General features: G+C 38.3%; 1 protein-coding gene and 1 long non-coding RNA gene across 6 annotated transcripts; both read left to right on the top strand.

Moving 5' to 3' along the window:
• The first annotated feature begins 1,969 nt into the window (after positions 1 to 1,969).
• On the top strand, positions 1,970 to 20,080 carry LOC133468860 (actin-binding LIM protein 1-like). 5 transcript variants are annotated; one of them, XM_061755062.1, is made up of 20 exons: positions 1,972 to 2,359; positions 7,211 to 7,336; positions 9,529 to 9,712; positions 10,836 to 10,945; positions 11,607 to 11,733; positions 12,026 to 12,119; positions 12,536 to 12,623; positions 12,691 to 12,749; positions 14,361 to 14,438; positions 15,044 to 15,214; positions 15,407 to 15,436; positions 15,524 to 15,644; positions 15,816 to 15,830; positions 16,350 to 16,397; positions 16,763 to 16,821; positions 17,496 to 17,541; positions 17,628 to 17,635; positions 17,884 to 17,958; positions 18,801 to 18,881; positions 19,360 to 20,080. In XM_061755062.1, exons 1-20 carry the CDS (start codon positions 2,056 to 2,058, stop codon positions 19,471 to 19,473), a joined length of 1,938 nt encoding a protein of 645 aa, XP_061611046.1. In that variant the 5' UTR covers positions 1,972 to 2,055; the 3' UTR covers positions 19,474 to 20,080. The 5 variants fall into 5 exon arrangements, 1 of the variants encoding a protein (XP_061611046.1); XR_009785575.1 differs by lacking the exon at positions 17,884 to 17,958 and having other exon boundaries at positions 15,759 to 15,830; positions 17,628 to 17,724; positions 19,360 to 19,394; XR_009785574.1 differs by having other exon boundaries at positions 15,759 to 15,830; positions 17,628 to 18,881; positions 19,360 to 19,427.
• LOC133468866 (uncharacterized) lies at positions 3,248 to 6,045 on the top strand. The gene is made up of 2 exons (XR_009785578.1): positions 3,248 to 3,459; positions 5,664 to 6,045. It is a non-coding gene; the product is annotated as an uncharacterized LOC133468866 (long non-coding RNA).
• Positions 20,081 to 21,435: the final 1,355 nt, after the last annotated feature.

Here is a 21,435-nt window from a genome sequence, read left to right as displayed (position 1 = left end):
GATACTCCAGTACTAATAAATAGACCGCCACTGCCTTCAATAAAAACACTAAGAATTTGAAGTTCCATGTTTTGTCCTGTATTCCACTTTTATTGATCTTTTAGGTTTTTCCTTTCAGTATCGATATTGCGATACTTTATGCGGGGCTAGTATCAAAATCACAATTGTGGTATTGTGACAACACACTAAGAGGGAATAACATTTTAAGCTCTTATTATTATAACAGAAAATACAGACTATTTAATGTAGCATGATTGTGCATCTTTATATTAACCTTTTTATAGAAACACAAGGTAGAGTTGTGTTATGTTGAAATGCCTTCAAAAAATCATTTACCACAATGACTATCTTTGTTCGCCTATCTAAGCCAACGGCAGAAAATGAAAACATTTTTCCACTATATAGCAGAAGGTCAAGTTAACCTAACTTGTTGCCATTCGAACAACAGAATAGGTCTTTGCAAACACTCACAGTGTGAGTAAATGTGTCAGTAAATAGAGAGAAGAGCATCATTATTTCAGTATTGTGACAAGTTTTGTTCGGTGGTGTGCCCTGAGATTTTTGTAATGTAAAACATGTGCCTCAGCGCTACAAAGGTTGGGAAACACTGCATGAGAGGAATTGTTTTTGTGCAATGTCATCGCTGTACGTATTTAGTCCTACTGTATGCTGAAACATTACGAATGATTACTCTGAGTCAAGGCTGAATAGTGGCCATGTTGTGGATGCTAAACAACAGTTGATTTAGAATGACAGCGTGGATTAGTCACAAAACAAAAAACAATTACAAATTGTGTTTTCATCTGATAGTTGAAAAGGTTCTTTGGGATACATTATTTAAATGGGCCATGTTCTTTTTAATCTGACAAAAGATCAGGCAGAAAAAGCTTACAAAATGATTACATCAGTGTAAACCCAGCCTTTATTGAACCAAAGCACATTCAGTATTGTGAGGAAAAATTTCATGGCACATCACTTAGCAAAAATGTCACAAAAAGTATATACTGTATACCAAAACAAAGATCTCGTCTCACTTATTGACTTATTCAGCGTATGCCTGCCATGATTTATTATGTTGTATGAAAGGGAACTGGTGGAACAAAGGTTAATTATGTACCTTCTGCCATCTAGAGGAAGCGCATTTAATTGTTCCGCCTGTCAATGTACAATGGCGCCACAGATGTTTGGCAGATGGTGAACAATTCTTAAAAAAAAAAAAAACAACACACTTTTGCTTTAGATTAGTATGTTTAGCTTTATGCTGACAAATAGTGCAAACCACCATAGACGGTGTTGTGTTATTATGAGCCTTATTCACTGTCAGCCCTCCCAGTTAACATGGATATTTGACTTCTAAAGCCGTCATTGGCAGTGAATGTGTTAGCAATGGATATTTGAATACAAACGAGGACAGAAAATACGAACAATACTCACAAGCATATATTCTTTATCCTCTGTGAATACCAACTAATTTTACTGCGGTAGTATATCCGTATGTCTGAGTTATACTGCCACCAGGTGGCCAAGGTGCACACACCAGAAGGAGCAGCACAATGTCCATTGAATTGAAGCCAAAAATGTATCAAAATAGTTTAAATTCTTTCCATTCTGTTTGTCTTTACTGCATGTTTATTTTATTTTATTTGTTTTATTTTATTTGTTTAAACTGGACAAGATGAACAGATTACTGAACAGATGAATGGCATTTTCATTCATTTCAATGGGGAAAAAATATTCGTGTTTTGCGTTACGAGTGGGGTCAGGGAACAAATTCAAGTCGTATCTCAACGCGCCACTGTATTACAACAACATAGAGTATTTCATCTGCTACAATTATGGGATTGTGGCAAGTTACTTGGAGGAATGTTACCTGCGAGACTTGTAAAAATCCTCTGTTCACTGTGAAGATAAACACTATAAATACACCTGCCTTAATCTTCTTACAGTACCTATGCTGCTTGATGGACCACACACACATGAGCGCACACACAGACAGGGATTGATCCTTGGGAGCAACCTAATTCCGAGCGTCATCCCCATCCAGGGTCTCCTCTTATGGTTTCTCGCCTGGAGGGGTTGTGCAGCCCGGACTGCCTGGACAAGATGAGCACGTCGAGCCGCCTCAGCCTCAACAGCTTGGGCCGGATCTGCGGAACCGGCCAAAGCAACGACATGGTGGTCCTGGACCGGGTCAAGAGGAAGAACTCGGTCAGGCGCATGTCCATCATCGAGGACGGCCAGATAGCTGAGGTTCTCTACTTGATCCCCAAGCAGTGCATGATGGACCAGCTGCCTTTCCTCAACCCCAGTGACTACATCTTATGTGAGAAGCTGGCGTCCATACCTGCGGATGTGTCAGGTACACACACGCACACCCACGCACACACACACACACACACTGCTTCTTTGTACATGGAGGGGGGGGCAACAGAATATTGACACCTCGTAAATCATGCCTTGTCTCGATTTGTTTTTTCCTCGGGCACAGTGGTTTCTTGTATATCAAATTAGAGGTACAATAAGAAGCCAAATCACAGGTCATATTTATCTTGTACTCCTCTTAAGTCATGTTGAATGTTTGAACAAACACAAACAAAAAATATATATATTTTTTTTTATTTATTTTTTTTAAATTGCTAGCTCCAATTTCAGCTTTGCTCAAAACTACCAAATATATGATTTCTTTTAGGAATGCAGTCTTTAAAAATGACAATTTTGTGATTTTTTTTTTTTTTTTTTTTTTTTTTTTCCCCAAATAAATCAGAACAAGTAAATTGTTTTTCATATAGTAGTTAATGTGGTGGGGAAAAAGTTCTCACATTTCTGAGGTCGGGGGTTCGATTGGACATTCTCAGCGTAGTACGGCTGAAGATGACGGTTTGGAGATGTGAGGATTCTGCCCGACGCCGGCAATAAAATAAATAGTAGGGTGATGGGGCTTTGGTGGTGATTAGAGTCTTGGATATGCCACTGATTAGCAAAAAATATATATATATATCCTGATGCCAAAAATGCCTTGATAAATTTCAGCCATGACAGTCGAAAAAAAAGAATTTTCCAATGTCTGTATTTCATTGAGAAGAAAAGCAGTGATATTTGATTTTTTTTTTACTTTTTAATTTTTTTTTACTGTTTTCCACCAGATTGAGCCATTTTCCAATTGTAGGTTGACTCATGAAATCAGTATCCGTATTTGTACGTACAGTACGTGCAGGCTGAAGGAATGAGACTCATACTTACCAGTGAGTGGATGATGTCATGGCTCAGAAGCACATTTGCTGAAAAAACACACACACACACACACACACATGCGCCAGCCCTCGGCCTGCTCGGACCGCCCCTCTCCCCTTTTATCATGAAGCAATAGTCCAGCTTGTTCCCATCCTCGCGCTGATCCTCTGCAGTCAGAGCTCTCCTCTCCAAAAGACGTGCACAGAGTCAGCGCCATGAAAGAGAAAGGTAGCGTGTGAACATGTGTACGCATCCTTAAGACTTTTTCCCGTTTCTATTCAGTAGCAAAGTTACATCGTGCAGTTATGCTTTATTGTTTCGTGTAGTAGCATCTAATTATGAGTACAGTACAAAGAATATATTCCATATTCGTATTTGTAGCACTATATGTGCCGATTTTAAATGATAAAAGCAATGTTAGTGATGAATTTGGAAAACTCTTAGCATTTATTAAATATTTACATTTATTTGTGGTGAGACTGATTGATGCTTTATTTTAAGTCGTCCTTTGAGTTCATCTGTAAAACTGCAACGTTTCAAAAAACTGTTAAACTTACTGCATGTCAAAAAAGTCAAACTTGGAACGTGTACGGAAGTAAAGAAATGAGGGGGGAAAAAGCCATTTGTCATTTTCTGCTCCAATATGTTTCACTCTCAACCTCTCAGTGCATCGCTCCAGAAATATTTTTAACTGACAGATGGAGAAAATATTCAGGAAGTGACCAGAACAAAATGAAGGGATACAAACTTTTGTTGCCAAGTGCGGCAAAGAAAAAGCTCAGCTGTTGCAGTTAAACATAGAGCAACATGTGAATTTGCCATGACCCTTTTAAAAAAATAAAAAAATAAAAAAAGGCTCCATTATTATTTTCTTTTTTAGACCGGGAAGGCAGGAGCGTGTTCTTTTGTGAGTTATCTGCTTAGTCAGGGTGAGGCTACTTTCACTTGCAGTGATAAGTGGGGGAAAAACAGTGCTCTCCTTCCACGTGCCTTCCTGATGCATTCCACAAAAATCTCCTGAGCCTGACTCCCATCTTTCCTCACAATTATGAGATCATCGTTTTGGTATATATTTGTGACTCACAGCCAAACTGCCTCCCTTCTTCTCTGTAAAAGAATGCAATGTCGTTCAATAAGTTCACACTTCCTGTCTGCGACATAAAAACGAATTGTGATGCTTTAAATAGGTTCGCCGTTGCTCAGCCGCACTTTGACGATTAAGTGGTCATCTCGGGTTTCTAACCATTTGCCGTCTCTCTAAATCCACCGTTTGCTAATACTTGACAGCAGATCATCTTCACATTCAGGGAGAGATGTTTAAACTGTGCAGTGTAGTCCGTGTTGTCTAATATACTTAATTTTTTACTCCTTTACATCATATGTATCGGTGATTCTGCTGCCTCTAGCGGTGCACGAAATAACCACCGCCCAAGTACAGCTCGATTGTATTTAACTTTGAAGGTCAATGCTGCTTGGAACAAAAACGGTATGGTGGCAGTGAAGTTAACTCAAGTTACTTCACAACGAGCAGAATGTTTTATTGCCACTCCCAGTTGATGTTTACTGTCAAACATAAAGCAAAGAGAATGACACTTTGGTTATTTAAAACAACTGCATGCCTTTGCCTTAGTAAAGTCCGCTTAGCTTAATGCTAACGAACAATGCAAAACGCCATAGAATAGCTTTAAGTGACGCAAATGGTGTCCCAACGCATGTAGACAGACAATATAACAGCACTCTCAGGCATATATTCTTGATCATCTGTGAAAAATGACTAATATTACTGCAGCGTACTCAGTCACTTAGAGTAGTTGTAAAACCTTTCTTCGTTTGTGTCTGCAAGACTGTTCTATACTGCCACCCGGTGGCCAAGTCACATACAATCTGATGGAGCTTTGATTTTGACAGTAATTTTTTTTATTTAAATTTTTTTTTGGGACGTGGTACAGAAAAATAAAATGTTGAAAAAATACCAGATAGGTTCAGCATCAAAATGGATTGAGGTTTCAGTGTATTCCTGCAATGTTGAAAACATGAGGTAGTAATTGTCCCAGCCCCTCTCTCAAAATGGCTTAATCAGTTAACGTCAACCTTTGGAAAGCATGTTCTCGTAACCTTGTTTGTTACGATGCACATGCCTGTTACCATGGCGACAAATCTCTCCTGTTGCGGGGCAGATGTGGGGCCACATGCCGATGTCTCAATTTTATTAGCTTTCATGAGTCGTGCAGTCACTTTAGTTTTTGTGTCCACTGGGATATATTAAAAAAAAAAAAAAAGGAGTAACCTCTATTCTGGCAACATTAACAACAAAGAAAAGCTTAAAGTGTCTTTTAGAGGAACAAAAAAAAAAAAAAGAAGGTGTCTATACACACAGAGTTGGGAGAGGCAATGCTCTCAATGTGTCACATTCTTTCCTCTGCCAATCACAGGCGGGACCTTTCCAGTGGCCTGTGATTAGATTGTACAGGCATCCTCTCTTTCTGGCTGCCAGTGTGACACGGACAGATAGATAGAAGAATGGGGCCCCGAGCACATGCTGCACTGTGACATAACTCGGGTCCGACCTGTGTGGCGAGCCGCTACGTCTCTGCGGGGAAAACGCATTACGTTCACAAGCGTCAATTGGCCTCGCCTTTGCGCTGCGGTGTTTGCACACAACTCTGACCAATTAGTAATGAAAGTACCTTGAAAATGTCTTTATTTATGGGTTATTCCAGAATTGGAGGACAATTTAAGTATTTTTGAAAAACTGACCATTTATTTCATTTTTTTTTTTCTGTCACGTTTTGAAAATAAACCGGTAATAAATCATCTTGTCAGTTTGTTTTGGGACACGAGTGTAGTTCCAGTCACTGATTCCATGGGCACTTATGTCAGGGACAAAATGTCTTAAGTGAAAACAATCTGTCAGTTGAACCAGTCATTGAGATTCTTAAAATAAAACAAATAAAATAAAATAAAACAAGTATTTTTGTATTGCTAAAAAATGGTGAAAAATATCAAAATGGCCTTGAAATAAGTACAGTAAGATGTTTTCACTTGAAATAAGTCACCTTGGTATACCTTTTATGAGACATTCATTAGAATATATTTATTTATTTATTGATTTGGTGCAAACCGGTTGTAGATCCTGAATCACCTGAAAAAACATTTAAAAAGTATTGCTGAATAAATCATTTACAATTAAATAAAAATGGTACAATTTTATTTTAATACCAATTTAATTTTGGTATCATTCTAATGACAGTAACAGAGTTGCTAATCAATGCTCATCTTAAGAGTTTTTGAGTTTTTGCTCAAAAGTACGTGCTAGCTGTGTTAGCTGCTGTGCTAATTGAGCAGAACAAACTTAGCTACAGCGTTTATTATAAAAATAAAAATAAAAATGTAGATGTTTATTGCTTTTCGGATAATATGAGTGATGATGTCGCATTGGTTTGAGTGACCCACTCCATGACAGCTAAAAACCATGAAAATAATAAGAAACTCCTTAGCAATTACATTGATTATGTGATTTCTGCTGAGTTATGTGGCCCACTATTTTTTTCTCTTCCTCCAAACGGCTAAAGAGGTTTAGTAACAGGCTTGCGTCTATATTGAAAGACACAAATAGACGCATCTGTGGAAATTATGACAAAATGAGGAGCAGATATTTATTTATTTTTCACTTGTTTGTTCAGTTTTGTTGTCGTTGTTAATTTGGTCATCCGGTCCTTTTGTCCCGCTCCGTCCTGTCTACGTACATTTCTTGTGCCATGTACAAATTGATGGACGTTACGGCGGATGTCGTCCTCGCTTAATCCCGTGTGGAAGAAACAAAGTGATTCTCTCTTCACAAGGGACAAAATAGACATGAACTGCATTTGATTCTGTTTACCGCCAAGTGACCACAAGTCACCTTTTCCATGACATGCTGACGACAAACAAATGATTGAAGGGTCGCCTTCTGCTCCCCCCCCCCCCGCCCCCCACGCAGTGCTTCAAACTCACCCTCCAGTGGCCAAGCAGGTCATCAGATGCGTCAAATGCGGGGAGGTCTGCAAAGGGGAGGTGCTGCGAGTCCAGTCCAATCACTTCCACATCAAATGCTTCACCTGCAAGGGTGGGTATACCGTTCCTATGACACCGAGCAACCAATGTGAGCAGGTGGAAATACTGCAATAATGTTGCCAAATAATTCCTGAGAAAATGGGGCAAGAGTTGAAGTCAGTTACATCAGTGTTTCCCTACCTTTATAGAGCCTAGGAAATTTTATTTTATATCAGAAAAATCTCACGGCACTCCACCAAACCAAAATAAAGTCACAAAAAAGTATATACAGTATACTAAAATAATGATGATCTTGTTTCTCAGTTTACAAATTTACATAGCGAGCGCGTGCCATGACTTATTTTGTTGTATGAATGGCAACAGGTGGCTGGATTAATTGTACCTTCTGCCATCTAGTGGAAAAGGATTAAATTTTTCTGATTTTCACTATATGACGTTGGCATAGTTAGAACAAATATGCATTATTTATAGTAAATAAATAATATTTTTCAGCTCACTTAAGGGAATTGAATAATGAAAGAGGTTGATTCAGTCAATGTGGCATTAAATGTAAACATATTCCACTTTTTAAAAAGGCCGGTATATCGTCCCAACTCATTTTGAAGTTGTTATTTTACGGTCACGTGACTCCAAATTGTGTTTTCAATTTGAGCACGTGTTGCTGCCACTCATGCATTATTCAAACTCAATTTATTGCAAAATCTTCCCTTTTCAGTGGGCTCTTGTGGTTGCCAGACAACCACACACAGGAGGTACTGCTTCATGGGATTCGTGTTTACCCAGCAGGCCATTGTCTTCACCTAATTGACCCTGACAGGCTTCTCGTGTTAGTGCCCTTGTTGTGTTCTTGTGCTGTGTTTACCTCGCAGGGGGGGAACAAAAAATAGAGCAGAGAAGCTTACAGAATTTTAATCTACAATAAGCACGTGGTTTGCTTTGTCGAATGGGAATCGCCTTGAATTGTTTTGTTAAAATGCTATCGAAGCAAAGTTGAGGTAAGTTGTGTTATGAATTTGAATTTCTCAGTTTGACTTTGTAACACAGATTTTTTTTATTTTTACCAAGAGCTTAATTAAAAAAAAAAAAAGCATGAAGCAAAAAATCATTGCAAAAAAAATATCAACATCTCCAGAAATGTAATTTAAAAAACTAAAGATTCTTTGTACAAAAAAAATACAAATAAAATAACATAAAATAAATTAATGGTTTAAAAAAAAAATAATCAACAACTACAAGAATTTGGTGTAAAAAAAATTCAACATCCCCACAAATCCAGTGTGATATAAATTTGACATCTAAAAAGAATTCTGTGTAAAAAAAAAAAAAAAAAAAAAAAGAAAAAAAAGTCTATATTCAAATTCAAACTGAGGTGGCACAAAATATACCATACAACATCACGTCAAAGGTTATGTGATACAGACACTGGAAACGTAAACATATGGCACAGATATCCTTTGGTAGATTCTAAACTATCCAAAAATAGAATTAACAAATAATAGGTCAGTACTGTATTGTTGTTTTGGTAATCCATGAAACCTTGACCAGTTATCAGTTCGAGGCAATATATTATACTCTGATGCAGATGCATGTTTTCATTGTAGCAAACAATGCTCATGTACATAGTGAGTGACTCCCCGGACAGAAATAGACAGCCCTTGGCATTTGAATGCATTCTGCTGCGGTGCAACTGTTACAGCCTCATATAGACTCAAATAATTGGTTACTGTACTACAGCAGATTCTTCAGTATTTATTTTTCAGTTTTCTTCTAGCATTCAAAAATTCTCTGTGTAATCTGAAAAAACAAAAAAACAAAACACTTTTTAGCATATTTTGTTAGTCATTTCACAAAGCTAAGCTATGGGAAAACGTTATTTGCATCAAAGTCGAGCTAAGCTAACTTAGCGCTTACAACGTGCGACGTAAAGTTTTTTTCCCCCCCTTTTCTTTTCAGTATAAGCACTATTGTTAATATAAGAGGGAAACTATTTTGTGTGTTGGGAACTATCATTTTTCCATTGTGCCAAGTTATCGAAACGGTTACTGTATATAAATACTTTTATTCTTAGTACATTTCAGAGTTTGTAGGCTACATAGGCAAAGGATGGGAATCTGTACTTCTTAAGTCATTTTGTCACATTCACACATGACGACCAATGAATGCCCTGTCTTTTTTTTTTTTTTTTTTCTTCAGAATTTAAGGTGATGGATGGATTGCTTTTCTTTTTTTGCCGTGTTTGTGCAGTGTGTGGCTGCGACTTGGCACGGTCCGGCTTCTTCATAAAAAGCGGAGACTGCCTCTGTCCGCTGGACTACCAGAGGCTTCATGGCACCGTCTGCAACAGCTGCGGAGGATTTGTGGAGGGAGACGTGGTCGCCGTCTTGGGAAAGACTTACCACCCGACCTGCTTTGTGTGCACCATTTGCAAGTAATATTAAAAAACAAACCCACACATGCTGTAATCTAAGGCCTGACACAAATAGCTCCCCCTAGTTTGAACCGTCAATACTGTGTGATGTCTGTACCGCAAACTATGATCAGAAAAGCACTTTCATATACTGTAATTTCAAACTAATTTTGTGCTATAACATTCCCTTGGAATAAATAAATAGCTTAAATGTTATAAGATTTTGGAAAAAAAAAATGCACCAGAAGTACGTCATTTCGTGAAAGTACATGTATCTGTTGTGCTTTGTGCTTGCGTTTTCCATTTTTTGTGCAGGTATTTTTCCAAATTTCTTTTTTCTAAACGTGTCCTAAGAATGTGAATGCTGAGGAAAAAGAAGTGGATGACGTCCATTTAATTAAATCTTGAAATCATTGAAAAATAGCAAAAGGCTTTCAAATAATTGCTAAAATGTCCATGAAAAGATGGAGAAGCTGCTGAAAGTGAGCAAAGTGTGGCAAAAAAACAAACCAACAAAAAACAGTAAATAATATTAAGTTCAGTGAAAGTAAAGTACAAAAATGTTGCAGTTAAGAAAAAAAAACAGTTGCTTTCTTTACATTCTATTTTTTCTTGTTATTACTGTGTAATTGTATACAGTACAATACATTTCAGTGCTATTTTTTTTAATTCAATAACAGGTTATAAAAAAGGCAAAAACAAACTAGGGAAGATGATGACGTTATGCATTGTAGATTTTTTTGGAGGTCAGTTTTAGGAGGCTGCAACGGATTAATGGCATTGCTCTTCATTTCAGTGGGGAAAGTTGACTTGAGATACGAGTAACTCACGAGATGAATTAAACACTTAAGTCAAGGTACTTCTGCACTTCCTTGCTGATTTACCACTTTCCTATTAGTATAGCAATATAGGCAGAGAAACGTGAATTTTTCAGCAAATCACAAAGGGTAGATTCCAAAGAAAAATGCAATTCGGGGACTTTGAGAATAGTGAACCGCAAATATGCTGTAGCACACACACACACACACACACACACACACACATATATATATATATATATATATATATATACACACACACACACACACACACACACACACAAACAAGCTCAAACAGAGATTTTTTTTTTTCTGTTGCTCCTCAGGCAACCTTTTCCTGCTGGTGATTGCGTCACCTTCAGTGGGAAAGAGTGCATCTGTCAGCGGTGCGTTAGCCCCTTGACTCCTCCACCAACTGGCATCAGATACTCCAACAGTAGGTGCATCTTTGTGTCATTTTCAGGGGGACTTTGTAGAACGTATTTGAAAGACCCAAGCGTGCATATTTCGTGATATTGTTTTGTAGACACAGCTGCTATTAAGATACATGGATAAATAGGTGTGCGCTAACTTTCTCTCGATGCACAACATGACTTTTAACACACAGCTGTCCTCTTTGGGAGTGTGTCAAAACAATGACTTAGCACAGGCTGACCTGAACTTGACTCTACCTCACTTGGACTTCTTCATACTGCGGGGATGGAGCCAGGTCTCGAGATTAAGAGGACAACTGTGCACGACACAATGGGACGAGACAAACTCGTGTTCACTTTTTTGCTGGTAGAATACGCTCATGTACTTTGTCAAATACAGTACACTGTACTTTTGAGCATTTACTTGTACACAACATGCAAAGGGGTTTAGGATATTTCATTCACAATTTAGCTACAATAGCTAGCTGTCTACCTACCTACATCCAATTGGATTTTTTTTCCCCCCAAAAAATATTAATATTATGAATCAACAATTTGACAGTAAACCAATAAAAAAACAACAAAAGGTAAAACTCCATGGAATCCATATTGCAAATGTCTGCATAGTTGACAATGGTGTGTGTGTGTGTGTGTGTGTGTGTGTGTGTTTCGATGTGCTCTTAGACTGCAACGGCTGCGGTCGCGACATCAAGAATGGTCAGGCTTTGTTAGCCTTGGGCAGCCAGTGGCACCTCGGCTGCTTCAAGTGCAACATCTGCAGAAAAATGCTGAGTGGAGAATACATCAGCAAGTAAATACAAATGGTTTTTATGACACCTTTCTCCACCGATCGTGGTCCCGTTTAGCGGCGTTTGCCAGCAATTATTGAGCCAAGGCACACATTTGACATTGGGAAAAAATCTCACGGCACACCACCAAGCAAAAATGTCACAAAAAGTACGGAAATATACTGAAATAATGATGATCTCTCACAAATGTACTTAGTGTGCAATCTGTTTAGGTGAACACAAAGTGTATTAATTGTACCCTTTGTCATTTACTGTATGAACATTTAATTGTATTTGGTCATGTCCACCTTCCAGGGATGGCATTCCATATTGTGAGAGGGACTACCAGCTTCAGTTTGGGGTGCAGTGTGACGCATGTCAGAAGTTCATAACGGGGAAAGTCCTTGAGGTGAGGCAATGACATATGTAGCTTGGATTTACACTCGGGAAAATGAGCACTGATTTGAGATTTGAGACCATTTTCATTGCTTTTCGTACACAAGAGGATGTTTCAAAAGGTAAATAATAATAAATTAAGTGTCGATATACAGCAAAAACTATAAGGTTAAATATCTCAGATCTAGACAAAATATGCTTGGGAAAAGATATTTGTTCTTACCAGGCGGTTTTTGTGTAAATTTCACTCACTTCAAGCTTTTTTTCCCCCCCTTAAATATTTTTAACATCTTTTTTTCTTTTCTTGATTTTTAAGTCCAGTTTTTCCAATGTAGGATTTTGATATCTAAACTGTAATGTGATATTATTATTATTATTATTATTATTTTGAACTGCGTCTTGAGAGTGATTCTTTCTGATTTGCAAAAGGCAGGGGACAAACACTATCACCCGGAATGTTCAAGATGCAGCCGCTGTGACAAAATGTTCACAGAGGGCGAAGAAATGTATTTGCAAGGTCAGTGTGAGCATTTACGATTTCGGCACATGTGAACACATAAGTGCAAATTGTCTCTGTTCAACAGGATCGACCGTGTGGCACCCGGACTGCAGGGAGAGCAGCGGAAACCATGAAAGCAACAGGGTAAGAGCCCTCATTTAACACTCAGCTTGTCTTGAAATGATTGATGAGATGCAAGTTTTAGAGAATTGGATCTACTTCTTCTCAGGTCCGACGACCCAAAACACCTTGTCTTGATTTCTTTTATCCCCCAAGTGAACTGAAGGTTAATATCGTGAGCGGCCTATGCAGTTTGATGTTTTTTTTTTTTTTTTTGGGGGGGGGGGGGGGGAAGAGAGTGCGCTGTGTAATTTTATAGTTTGAGGTGAAGCAGCACTGGCTTGTTTCACATACCTCCTAACTCTTTGCCGATTACGCTCATGTCATTATACTTCATGTGCTACAGTGCGTCTGGAAAGTATTCACAGCACTTCACTTCATACACATTTTGTATGTAACAGCCTTATTTCACAATATTTCACCCCCCCCCCACCCTTTACACTACATAATGACAACATGAAACAATTTTTTTGTAAATGTATTTAAAAATACAACTCATCACATCATTGTTCTAAACATTACTACAAAATTGAAAACTGCAAAAATCATGTTTGATGTATAGCATTGACCAAGGTTCCATCGAAGTTTTGCACGATTAGGGTAGATCACATAACTTGTGTGTGCATTATTAGCTCATATTTAGCTCGTATTCAATAATCAGTCACCATATTAGATTACAGTACACCTGCACAATCTAATGAGATCCAAGATGAGACAATTCTGCCTAATGTCATTCGCATGTAGCTAAATTAGCTAACCTAACTACAAGAAACCCCATATGCTGTTTTAAAACTATTGTAATGAACATAGTCAAATGAGTGCCAATCAAAACCGAGCGTTATTGCCTTTGTAAAACGACATTTTGGATCTCAGTGCATGACTTGGTTTGATACCATCGTCATACTTTTGTACACCCATCCATTGGAAGCTATAGCAGTGATTCCCAACAACTGTGAAATGATCCATTAGCACTTGATTGTCATGAAAAGTATTATTTATTTCATATAAATAATGTCTTTGTTCGTCTATCTATGCCAGTGACATATAGTGACAGGTAGAGCAATTACACAAGATGGCAAACGGTACAATTAACCGGTGTATCCAACGTGTCCCATTCATACAACCGAATACAGGTAAAAGTTTTGTGTTCAACGAAACAGGCCTAGATTTTACACTGACTAAGTACATTTGTCAGTAAATTGACATTACCATTATTTCAGTATAGTTACGATCCAGACACACAGCGATGAAAAGCCGCGATACAGAGAGACCATATAAAAGAAATTATAGTTCAAGCCTTATAATACCACTGCCAAATGCTTTAAACACATTTATACTTCTATACTATGGACCGTGATAGCTGAAAATGTATTTGATATAGGATTCAGTATTTCTTGTGACAGATTAGTTTGGTGGTGTTCCATGAGATTTTTCTAATGTAAAATATGTGCCGTAGCTCAAGAAACCTTGGGAAACACTTCGCTATAGATGTGTGCAATACTGCAATAGCGTTTCCATGAGTGTTATTAATGCACACGATGAGCAGATTGCTTCATGTGGACCTCATGATGTGTGAAATAAGAAAATGGAAGAATATGCATGTTTTTTTTTTGTTTTTTTTTCTCTCTCCCTTAGTCGACTTTAACTTCTTCTGAAAGCTCCTGCTCGAGACCAGGCTCATGCACACCTGGAAGCCCCGGTCGCTCCCTCTGTGTAAGTCACACGCATGGTGTATACATTTAGTTCCAGCATTGTTTCCAGAGGTGGGAGTATGCACATACAGTATGCGCAAGTCAAAAAGAAATCGAAAATCTTAATCTTCAAGTTTCAAGCGCGTCCCAAGTTACCGTTCAAAATATAATAGAAAGTATTAAGTCAAGAGAGAGTCAAGTTACTCATGGTCAAAGCAAAAACGACGAGGCAATAAGGTCAGGGGCAGACGGGGTCGGCAACAGAAAATCAAGAACTAGTCCCAAGTCCTGCAATTTAGTTTGACTCCAGTCAAGTCATTTGACTCGAGTCCCCCACCTGCGGTTAAGTTCAATTATAAGATCTATTGACGTTGTTTTCTGAATGTAGTTTTGTGTTATTCAATGAACTTTAAGACCACCAAAACACCCAAATCACAATACAAAACATCAGCAGTGTGGTGTCGTGGGATTAAAGTCTCATTCCTCCCAGTCGTGCAAACTTTGAACTTTCACCTGACTCAACCCATCCTATCTCCTCCCATTTCAACCCACCGTGTCCTTCTCCTATTCCCCCCGGCCCTCCCCCCCACCCGCCACCCACTTTCCCACTCTCACTGTCCCACCCAGGCTAAAGTAGACGATGAGATCATTGATTACCGAGACTTAGCAGCGATTCCCAGAGTCAAGGCTATTTATGACATAGAGCATCCTGATATGATGTCCTATAAGAGTGACAACATCACCTCAGCTGCTTTGGACAGCAGAGGCAACACACAGGACAGACAAAGCTCTGCAGAGGTAACATGCTTCAGTGGTCAAGTCATTCACTGGAATTTAGTCTCCAAAATGTGCTAAAGAAAAAAAAAAAAAATCTCCATTTTATACCTCATCTGTTTTTTCGTTTAACAAACTAGATGTAAAAAAAAATATTCTGTGGTGCATAGAAGTTGAGGTAACGTTGCTAATACTGTACATTTTGTCTTTTTTTAGTCTCTGGCAAATGTCTCCGAGACCACAGAGGTAAAATTGCGTGCTTGCTGGCCTGTTCAATCATCAATGTGACATCATTTCTCCTAATCTGCCATTTGCGTCCTGTTGTTTGTCAAGGAGAGTTACGAGTTGAGAAAATGCATTCCAAAATCGGCGAGCCACGGATCTTTCGGCGTTCAGTCGTACGGCCGTCACAGCTACACGCCGACTCGATCGCCGCAACACTTCCACCGGCCTGGTAAAACTCACAAAATTCTTTCCACTGTAGCGACCCCTCTGCTCACCCGTTCTCCACCTTGCCGCCTTTCCACTTCTCTCTTTCATCCTTTTTTTTTTCTGGAATAACAAATAGGCTCTTTACTTTCTTCCAACGACACCTTGCTCAATCCCTCTTCCTGTCCGCGCTCAGTCCCTGACACAACAGGTAAGATCACAATAGCCTCTGCTCGTGTACTTTCCTTTTTCACCTATTTCTACTCCCTAACCTACCTGTAGTTTATCTAATTTACATGGCAAGCTGATTTTCTAATCCGGGTCTTGTGTTGAAACACTGTAATTTCCATCTTCCTTTTACCTTAATGAATGCATACCTTTTGTACATACGATGAGCAAAGTTGTTGTTGTTGTTGTTTTAATGAATAAGCATTCACAATACAATACATTGATGAATACAAAAAGGAAATTATTTATGTTATCTCCATGGAAACATTGAGCCATCTAGTGGTCAAAGTTAGCTGTTAATTTTAACTTTCATTTTCAAGAATGGTGTGACGGTGATACTGCATCGATATGTGCTCATTGCACTGGATTATTGATCAAATAATGTCTTTGGATTATATCACACTGTGCATGCTGTCAAATGACTGGACTGAAGAATCTTTTTTGTGGCACGGCTGCATTTTGCGATAAAAGAATCATTCACCTAATGCATGTCCACCTACAGATCAAGGTTTCAACATGTACAGAAGACCTCCAATTTTCAAACAGCAAGGTACTTTATTTATTTATTTTATTCTCTAATAAAACAGCAACCAAACAACATGACAGTCTGTTTCCAATGTCCTCTGACTTCATTGGCTGACGTCACAACCTCAGCTGAATCATCTTGACCTTTCATCCGCACTCATACAGTCTTGTCAAGCTTTACAATGCTGTGCCTAGTTTTTACAGCAGAGACATGTACACATATGACTTTGGCTGTAGCTGAAAGCACAGAAGAGAAATCCTTTAAAAGCCTCTAAAACGCACATCATTTTCGTAATTAAAAGAGGGTCATGTCAGGTCATTCAATCAATCAAAGGGAGAGAGGCAGCCAATGCATAGAGATAATCTATCTGCTATTTTATATTGATATAGATCCAAGCTCCACCCAAACTTCCTCTTTGCCTGGATATGGTTGCAATGGCCTCAGTCCGGTAAGTGAATTTCAGGACACTATATTCACATTTACATTCAGGCAGTGGGCTTTCATTACATGTCTTACAGCAGGGGCTGTCAAACTTTTTGGCTACAGGGACAGACATTTTTCCAAGTACCCCCTCAAAAATCGGAATGCCACCACGTGTATCCCAAAAATGTTAGTTTGGAGGGAAAAAAAAGTCTATGAGAATGAAGGGACATTTTTTTCAAGACAAAGTCGTAATATTGTGATATTAAAGTCAAAGTCGAAATGTGAAGAATGTCATATTTTAACATGAATTATTTGCTTAAAAAATAGCACTACAGTCTTTAAAAATACAGGTTTTGTTAAAAATGACGTTATACCTGTAATAATAGGCCTTTTGTCCTTAAAAAATAAAACAGAAAACTTCATTCATGCAGGGATGTGAAATTTAAGTGACATAGTGATATCACATATCAGAGCTTTTAATTGGACCTAAGCTATGGTAGCGATGAGTGATTGCTTTACTAGGTTTGGTTTATAATTTCTTAATTTTTTTAATTATCATGCCGGTCACTACATGTAGGTATACACTTTTTTTAAAATGATATGACACAATATTTTTTGTGGAACTTATTTGGCAACCCTGAGGGCCTGGGGACCCCAACGTTAGAACCACTGACCAACATAACGTTTTCTTCTATTCAGCCACGATCCACTGATTTCCTCCGGAGCAGCGGTGACACATTAAGAGGTATGCGTAGCAATGCTCTATTTCTTTATCTTAATAATTTTTTTGTTTTCTGTTAATCGTCCTAAATCAAGTGTTTTCCCCTTCAGATTTCAAGGTATGTGAGAGGATTTTGCAGGAGTTGAGTCCATGACGCTTTCTTGTATCCTCCTTGAAGCATCCATGCAACTCAAACTCGAAAACCAAGTAACTATTCAGCTCCTGGTGACATAATTGCCTCTTTATTAACAGCGCAACCTTTACTGCAAATGTCTGTGTTGCTGGTAGTAATTGTGTCATTTGTCTGCTTGCTGATTAACCGTGTTGAGATCTCTTACTGCTGCAAGTGTTTGCTTGTGTCTGTAGCTCCTCCGTGACAGCCCGCATCCATTTGCACGAATGGACAGAGGAGTGTCAATGCCTAATTTGCTGGAGCCAAAAGCAAGTATTGCATTCATGTTTAGTTCTTCTCTCTAAATTGTGTGCTTGAAGACTATTTGCTTACTTTGCGAATACTAACCTTGCACGTATCTCAGTGGTGGGAAGTAACAAAGTACAAATACTTCATTAGTGTACTTTAGTTGCGTATGTATATTTCTGACGTTTTACTTTTACTCCATTTATTTGTAAACAGATATCTGGACTTTGTACTCCTTACTTTGTCAAAATTGGCTTGCTACTTTTTTAACTTCCCCAGATGCCAACATAATGTGGAGAAGATATAAATAGAGAGAGGTATTGTCAACCGTGGTTCAAATATTCTCTGTGTAAAAAGACATAGTAAGGTGTATTTTTTTCAGTTGTTATCATGAACTACATTAGTATTTTTTTTAGATCAGTTCGCAACATTAGCTAAGGGAACACAATTTTTGAAAAGCCAACACTATCTAGCTCTTCGTTTAAAAAAAAACATGAAACGTACTGTGATATTATTTTATTATTTCCCCCCTCCATTCAGTATTTTGCAAGTTAGCATAACGACATTATTGTCTGCAGACTTGATTTTGGTAGAGCCAAGTTGTCAAAACTGATATGGTATATAATTGACAGTAAAAATTCATTTTTCCTTGTTCATTTCAGTCTTACTTTTTTGTTTACATTTACTTAAGTACAAGGGTTGGATCAATACTTTTACTTTAACTAGAGTCGTCATCTTTTTTCCCCCCCCAAGTATCTGTACTTCTACTTCTACTAAGTACTGAGTGTGAGTACTTTTGTCACCTCTGATGTATTTGCACATACATTTCACATTTGGGCTTTAACCCAGTCTTTGCTGTGTCAAGGTCTACCCATATGAAATGCTTACGGTTGCAAACAGGGGACGTGTGAAGCTTCCCAGAGAGGTTGACAGAACGAGACTGGAGGTAATGACATCATTTATATAAAGAAATCAAATAAAGAATAACGCTATAAGTAACAATGCAAAACATTGCGATGTGCATATTGCGCCACAAGCGTTTTGCTAGTTGAACAGTTTTGCTTTGACCAACCAACCAGAGAACGGAAAAAAACGCTTACGTTATTGTGAGCTTTTGTGAGGCAAATTTAAATTCTGATTGGTTAAAGAAATAGACCTATTGCTAATATACTTTAAGTTACGTGGGCAAGCACCACTGATTCTGAAGGCTGGTGGGCCGATTAGATTGACATGGCAGCACATGGATCCTAAAATCTGATTGGACCAAGAATCTAATATCTACATACTGGAAGCAGAAACGCTACAAAATGAAGAGAATAGACTGTTGGGATTAATTAATCCAATGCACATATATTCTAATTTTGGTTGTAAATGTAGGTCATGTGCTTTTCTGATAGTGATGCTTTGGTACGCTTTTATTTCAGCGTCATCTGTCCCCAGATTCCTTCTTTGACATCTTCCGCATGTCGATAAAAGAATTTGACAGACTTCCGCTTTGGAAACGAAACGAGATGAAGAAAAAGGCTAATCTCTTCTAAATGCATCTTTTTATTCATCGCTGTCTTTTATTTATTGTCAGATTGCTATGATTTCAATTTACTGATGGGGGCACCAGAGCAGCAAAAAGAAAAGTACACTTTTTTTTTTTTCAGTCTGTGCTCATATTGAAGGATTCTGAAGACTAAATTATTTGAGCTAAAAGCTGAAACATGGGAATTTTTGTGCATGGAATGTTATGTTAAAGCAATCTGGAGGATCTCAAAGTGGGGCTTCCAATGTTAAGCTTAGCATTATACCATTGCGACGTGCTCACTAATGCCTCAATTTGCACTTGCCTTCACAAAATGATTGAAAAAAGACTTAAGAGGATATTTAAATGGTTTTTTTTCTAAAATTGTTGCAATGATAATCACACAAAATTACTTAAAGCACAAGGGAGGAAACTAAGTGCGTTAGCTGCCATAACAAATGAATCTGTTATTGCGTGACGATATATAATGCAATACTATATTTGTATAGTGTTTTAAACCTGAATCTTCATGTAAATGGGATTTAAAGGAAGAAAAAAAAAACCAAGTTGTTTCACACAAGTATGCTTTGCTGCCTCATCATCAAGCGCTGTGAAATAAAATGAGTTGAAGTGGATATTCATGCCTATGTGTGTATGTTTGTGTGCACATTTTAGTCATATTTTTGGCTCACGTCCCCGAGGAGGCCTCACAAGGTTGCACATGAACTCCTAAAATGAAAAGCATGTCATTTTTTGACTTTCATCTGGACCTCAAAGAGCCAGTTTATGATGACAGATGATGACTTGATCTGCTTATCTGTACTGTGCGTAGAGCGAGAGATACCTTTGTTGCCATTATCCTGTCTGCAGATTATTTTAGCAAATTTCAATTACAGTCAGTCTATGAAGAAAGCAGTCGAAAAGGCATCTCGACTCTCAAAAGGCTGGAATTCTAATGGGACCACTCGACTTTTATGTTGTCAAAGTTGGGCGAACACGCGGATATTTTTGGATAAACTACTTCAAAGAGGCCGTCTGTGTCATCACGCTCACTGACAATTCTGCTTTTATACTTTTTGACTATTAATATCGATCCATTCCCTTCAACTCACAGCTTCTGTATATTACAGTAATACTTATTTGCAGTTTGTTTTGTTTCCTGGCATCTTTTCCTTCCTTCCTTCTTGACCTCCTTCTTTCCTTCCCCTAGAGTTGCATTTCATTCTTGAATCCTTCCTTCCTTCCTTCCTTGAAACCTTCTACTTTTCAACCATCATTCCCTTTTGACCTCTTTCCTGCCAATCAACCATCAGACCTTTTTTATGCATCCTTACATCTGTCGCTTAAACCTACTTTTCTGCCTTTCTTCCTTTATGCTTTCCTGTCTTTTTTTCACGCATTCTTAACATCCTTCCTTCGTCACTTAAACCTGGTTTGCTGCCTTCCTTCCTTACCTGCTTCCTCTACCTCAGACCTGCTTTTTCTCGTTTCCTTCCTTCCCCCCTACCTTCCTTTCTTTGTTCTTCCTTCCTTTATTCCCTCTTTTTATTTTGCATCCTTCCTTTGCTTAAAACTACTTTTCTGCCTTCCTTACTTGGTTACCTGTCCAGTAATCTGCATTTTTTTTCCCCGTCATTCTTGACTCAAATTATTTGCCATTATTCCCAGTATAGAAGTTAATGTAAAAATAATAAACCAGTTTTGGCCCACCCTGTTGACTAGTGCACTTTTTTTAAATTAGTGAATGCACTTTACTGTTCTCATATCTATTTGGTCTGGTGATTTTTTTTTTTTTTTTTTTTTTCCTTGGGACGCTTCAGTCCTCATCTTGGAGATGTATAAGGTCAAATAATCAAGGTTTGCACCTTTAATTCAATCCCTACGTCGGTTGTCTCACCCCCTGCATGAAGTCATATGTTTTGACTCTGTTTCGATGAAGCTGCCAACATTTTGCAAATGTTTTGACACACTGTCACCTTTCCTGTGTCTC

The sequence above is a fragment of the Phyllopteryx taeniolatus genome, chromosome 19, assembly GCF_024500385.1.
Source record: "Phyllopteryx taeniolatus isolate TA_2022b chromosome 19, UOR_Ptae_1.2, whole genome shotgun sequence".
Taxonomy (NCBI): Eukaryota; Metazoa; Chordata; class Actinopteri; order Syngnathiformes; family Syngnathidae; genus Phyllopteryx; species Phyllopteryx taeniolatus.
This window is presented reverse-complemented; position numbering and strand designations above follow the sequence as displayed.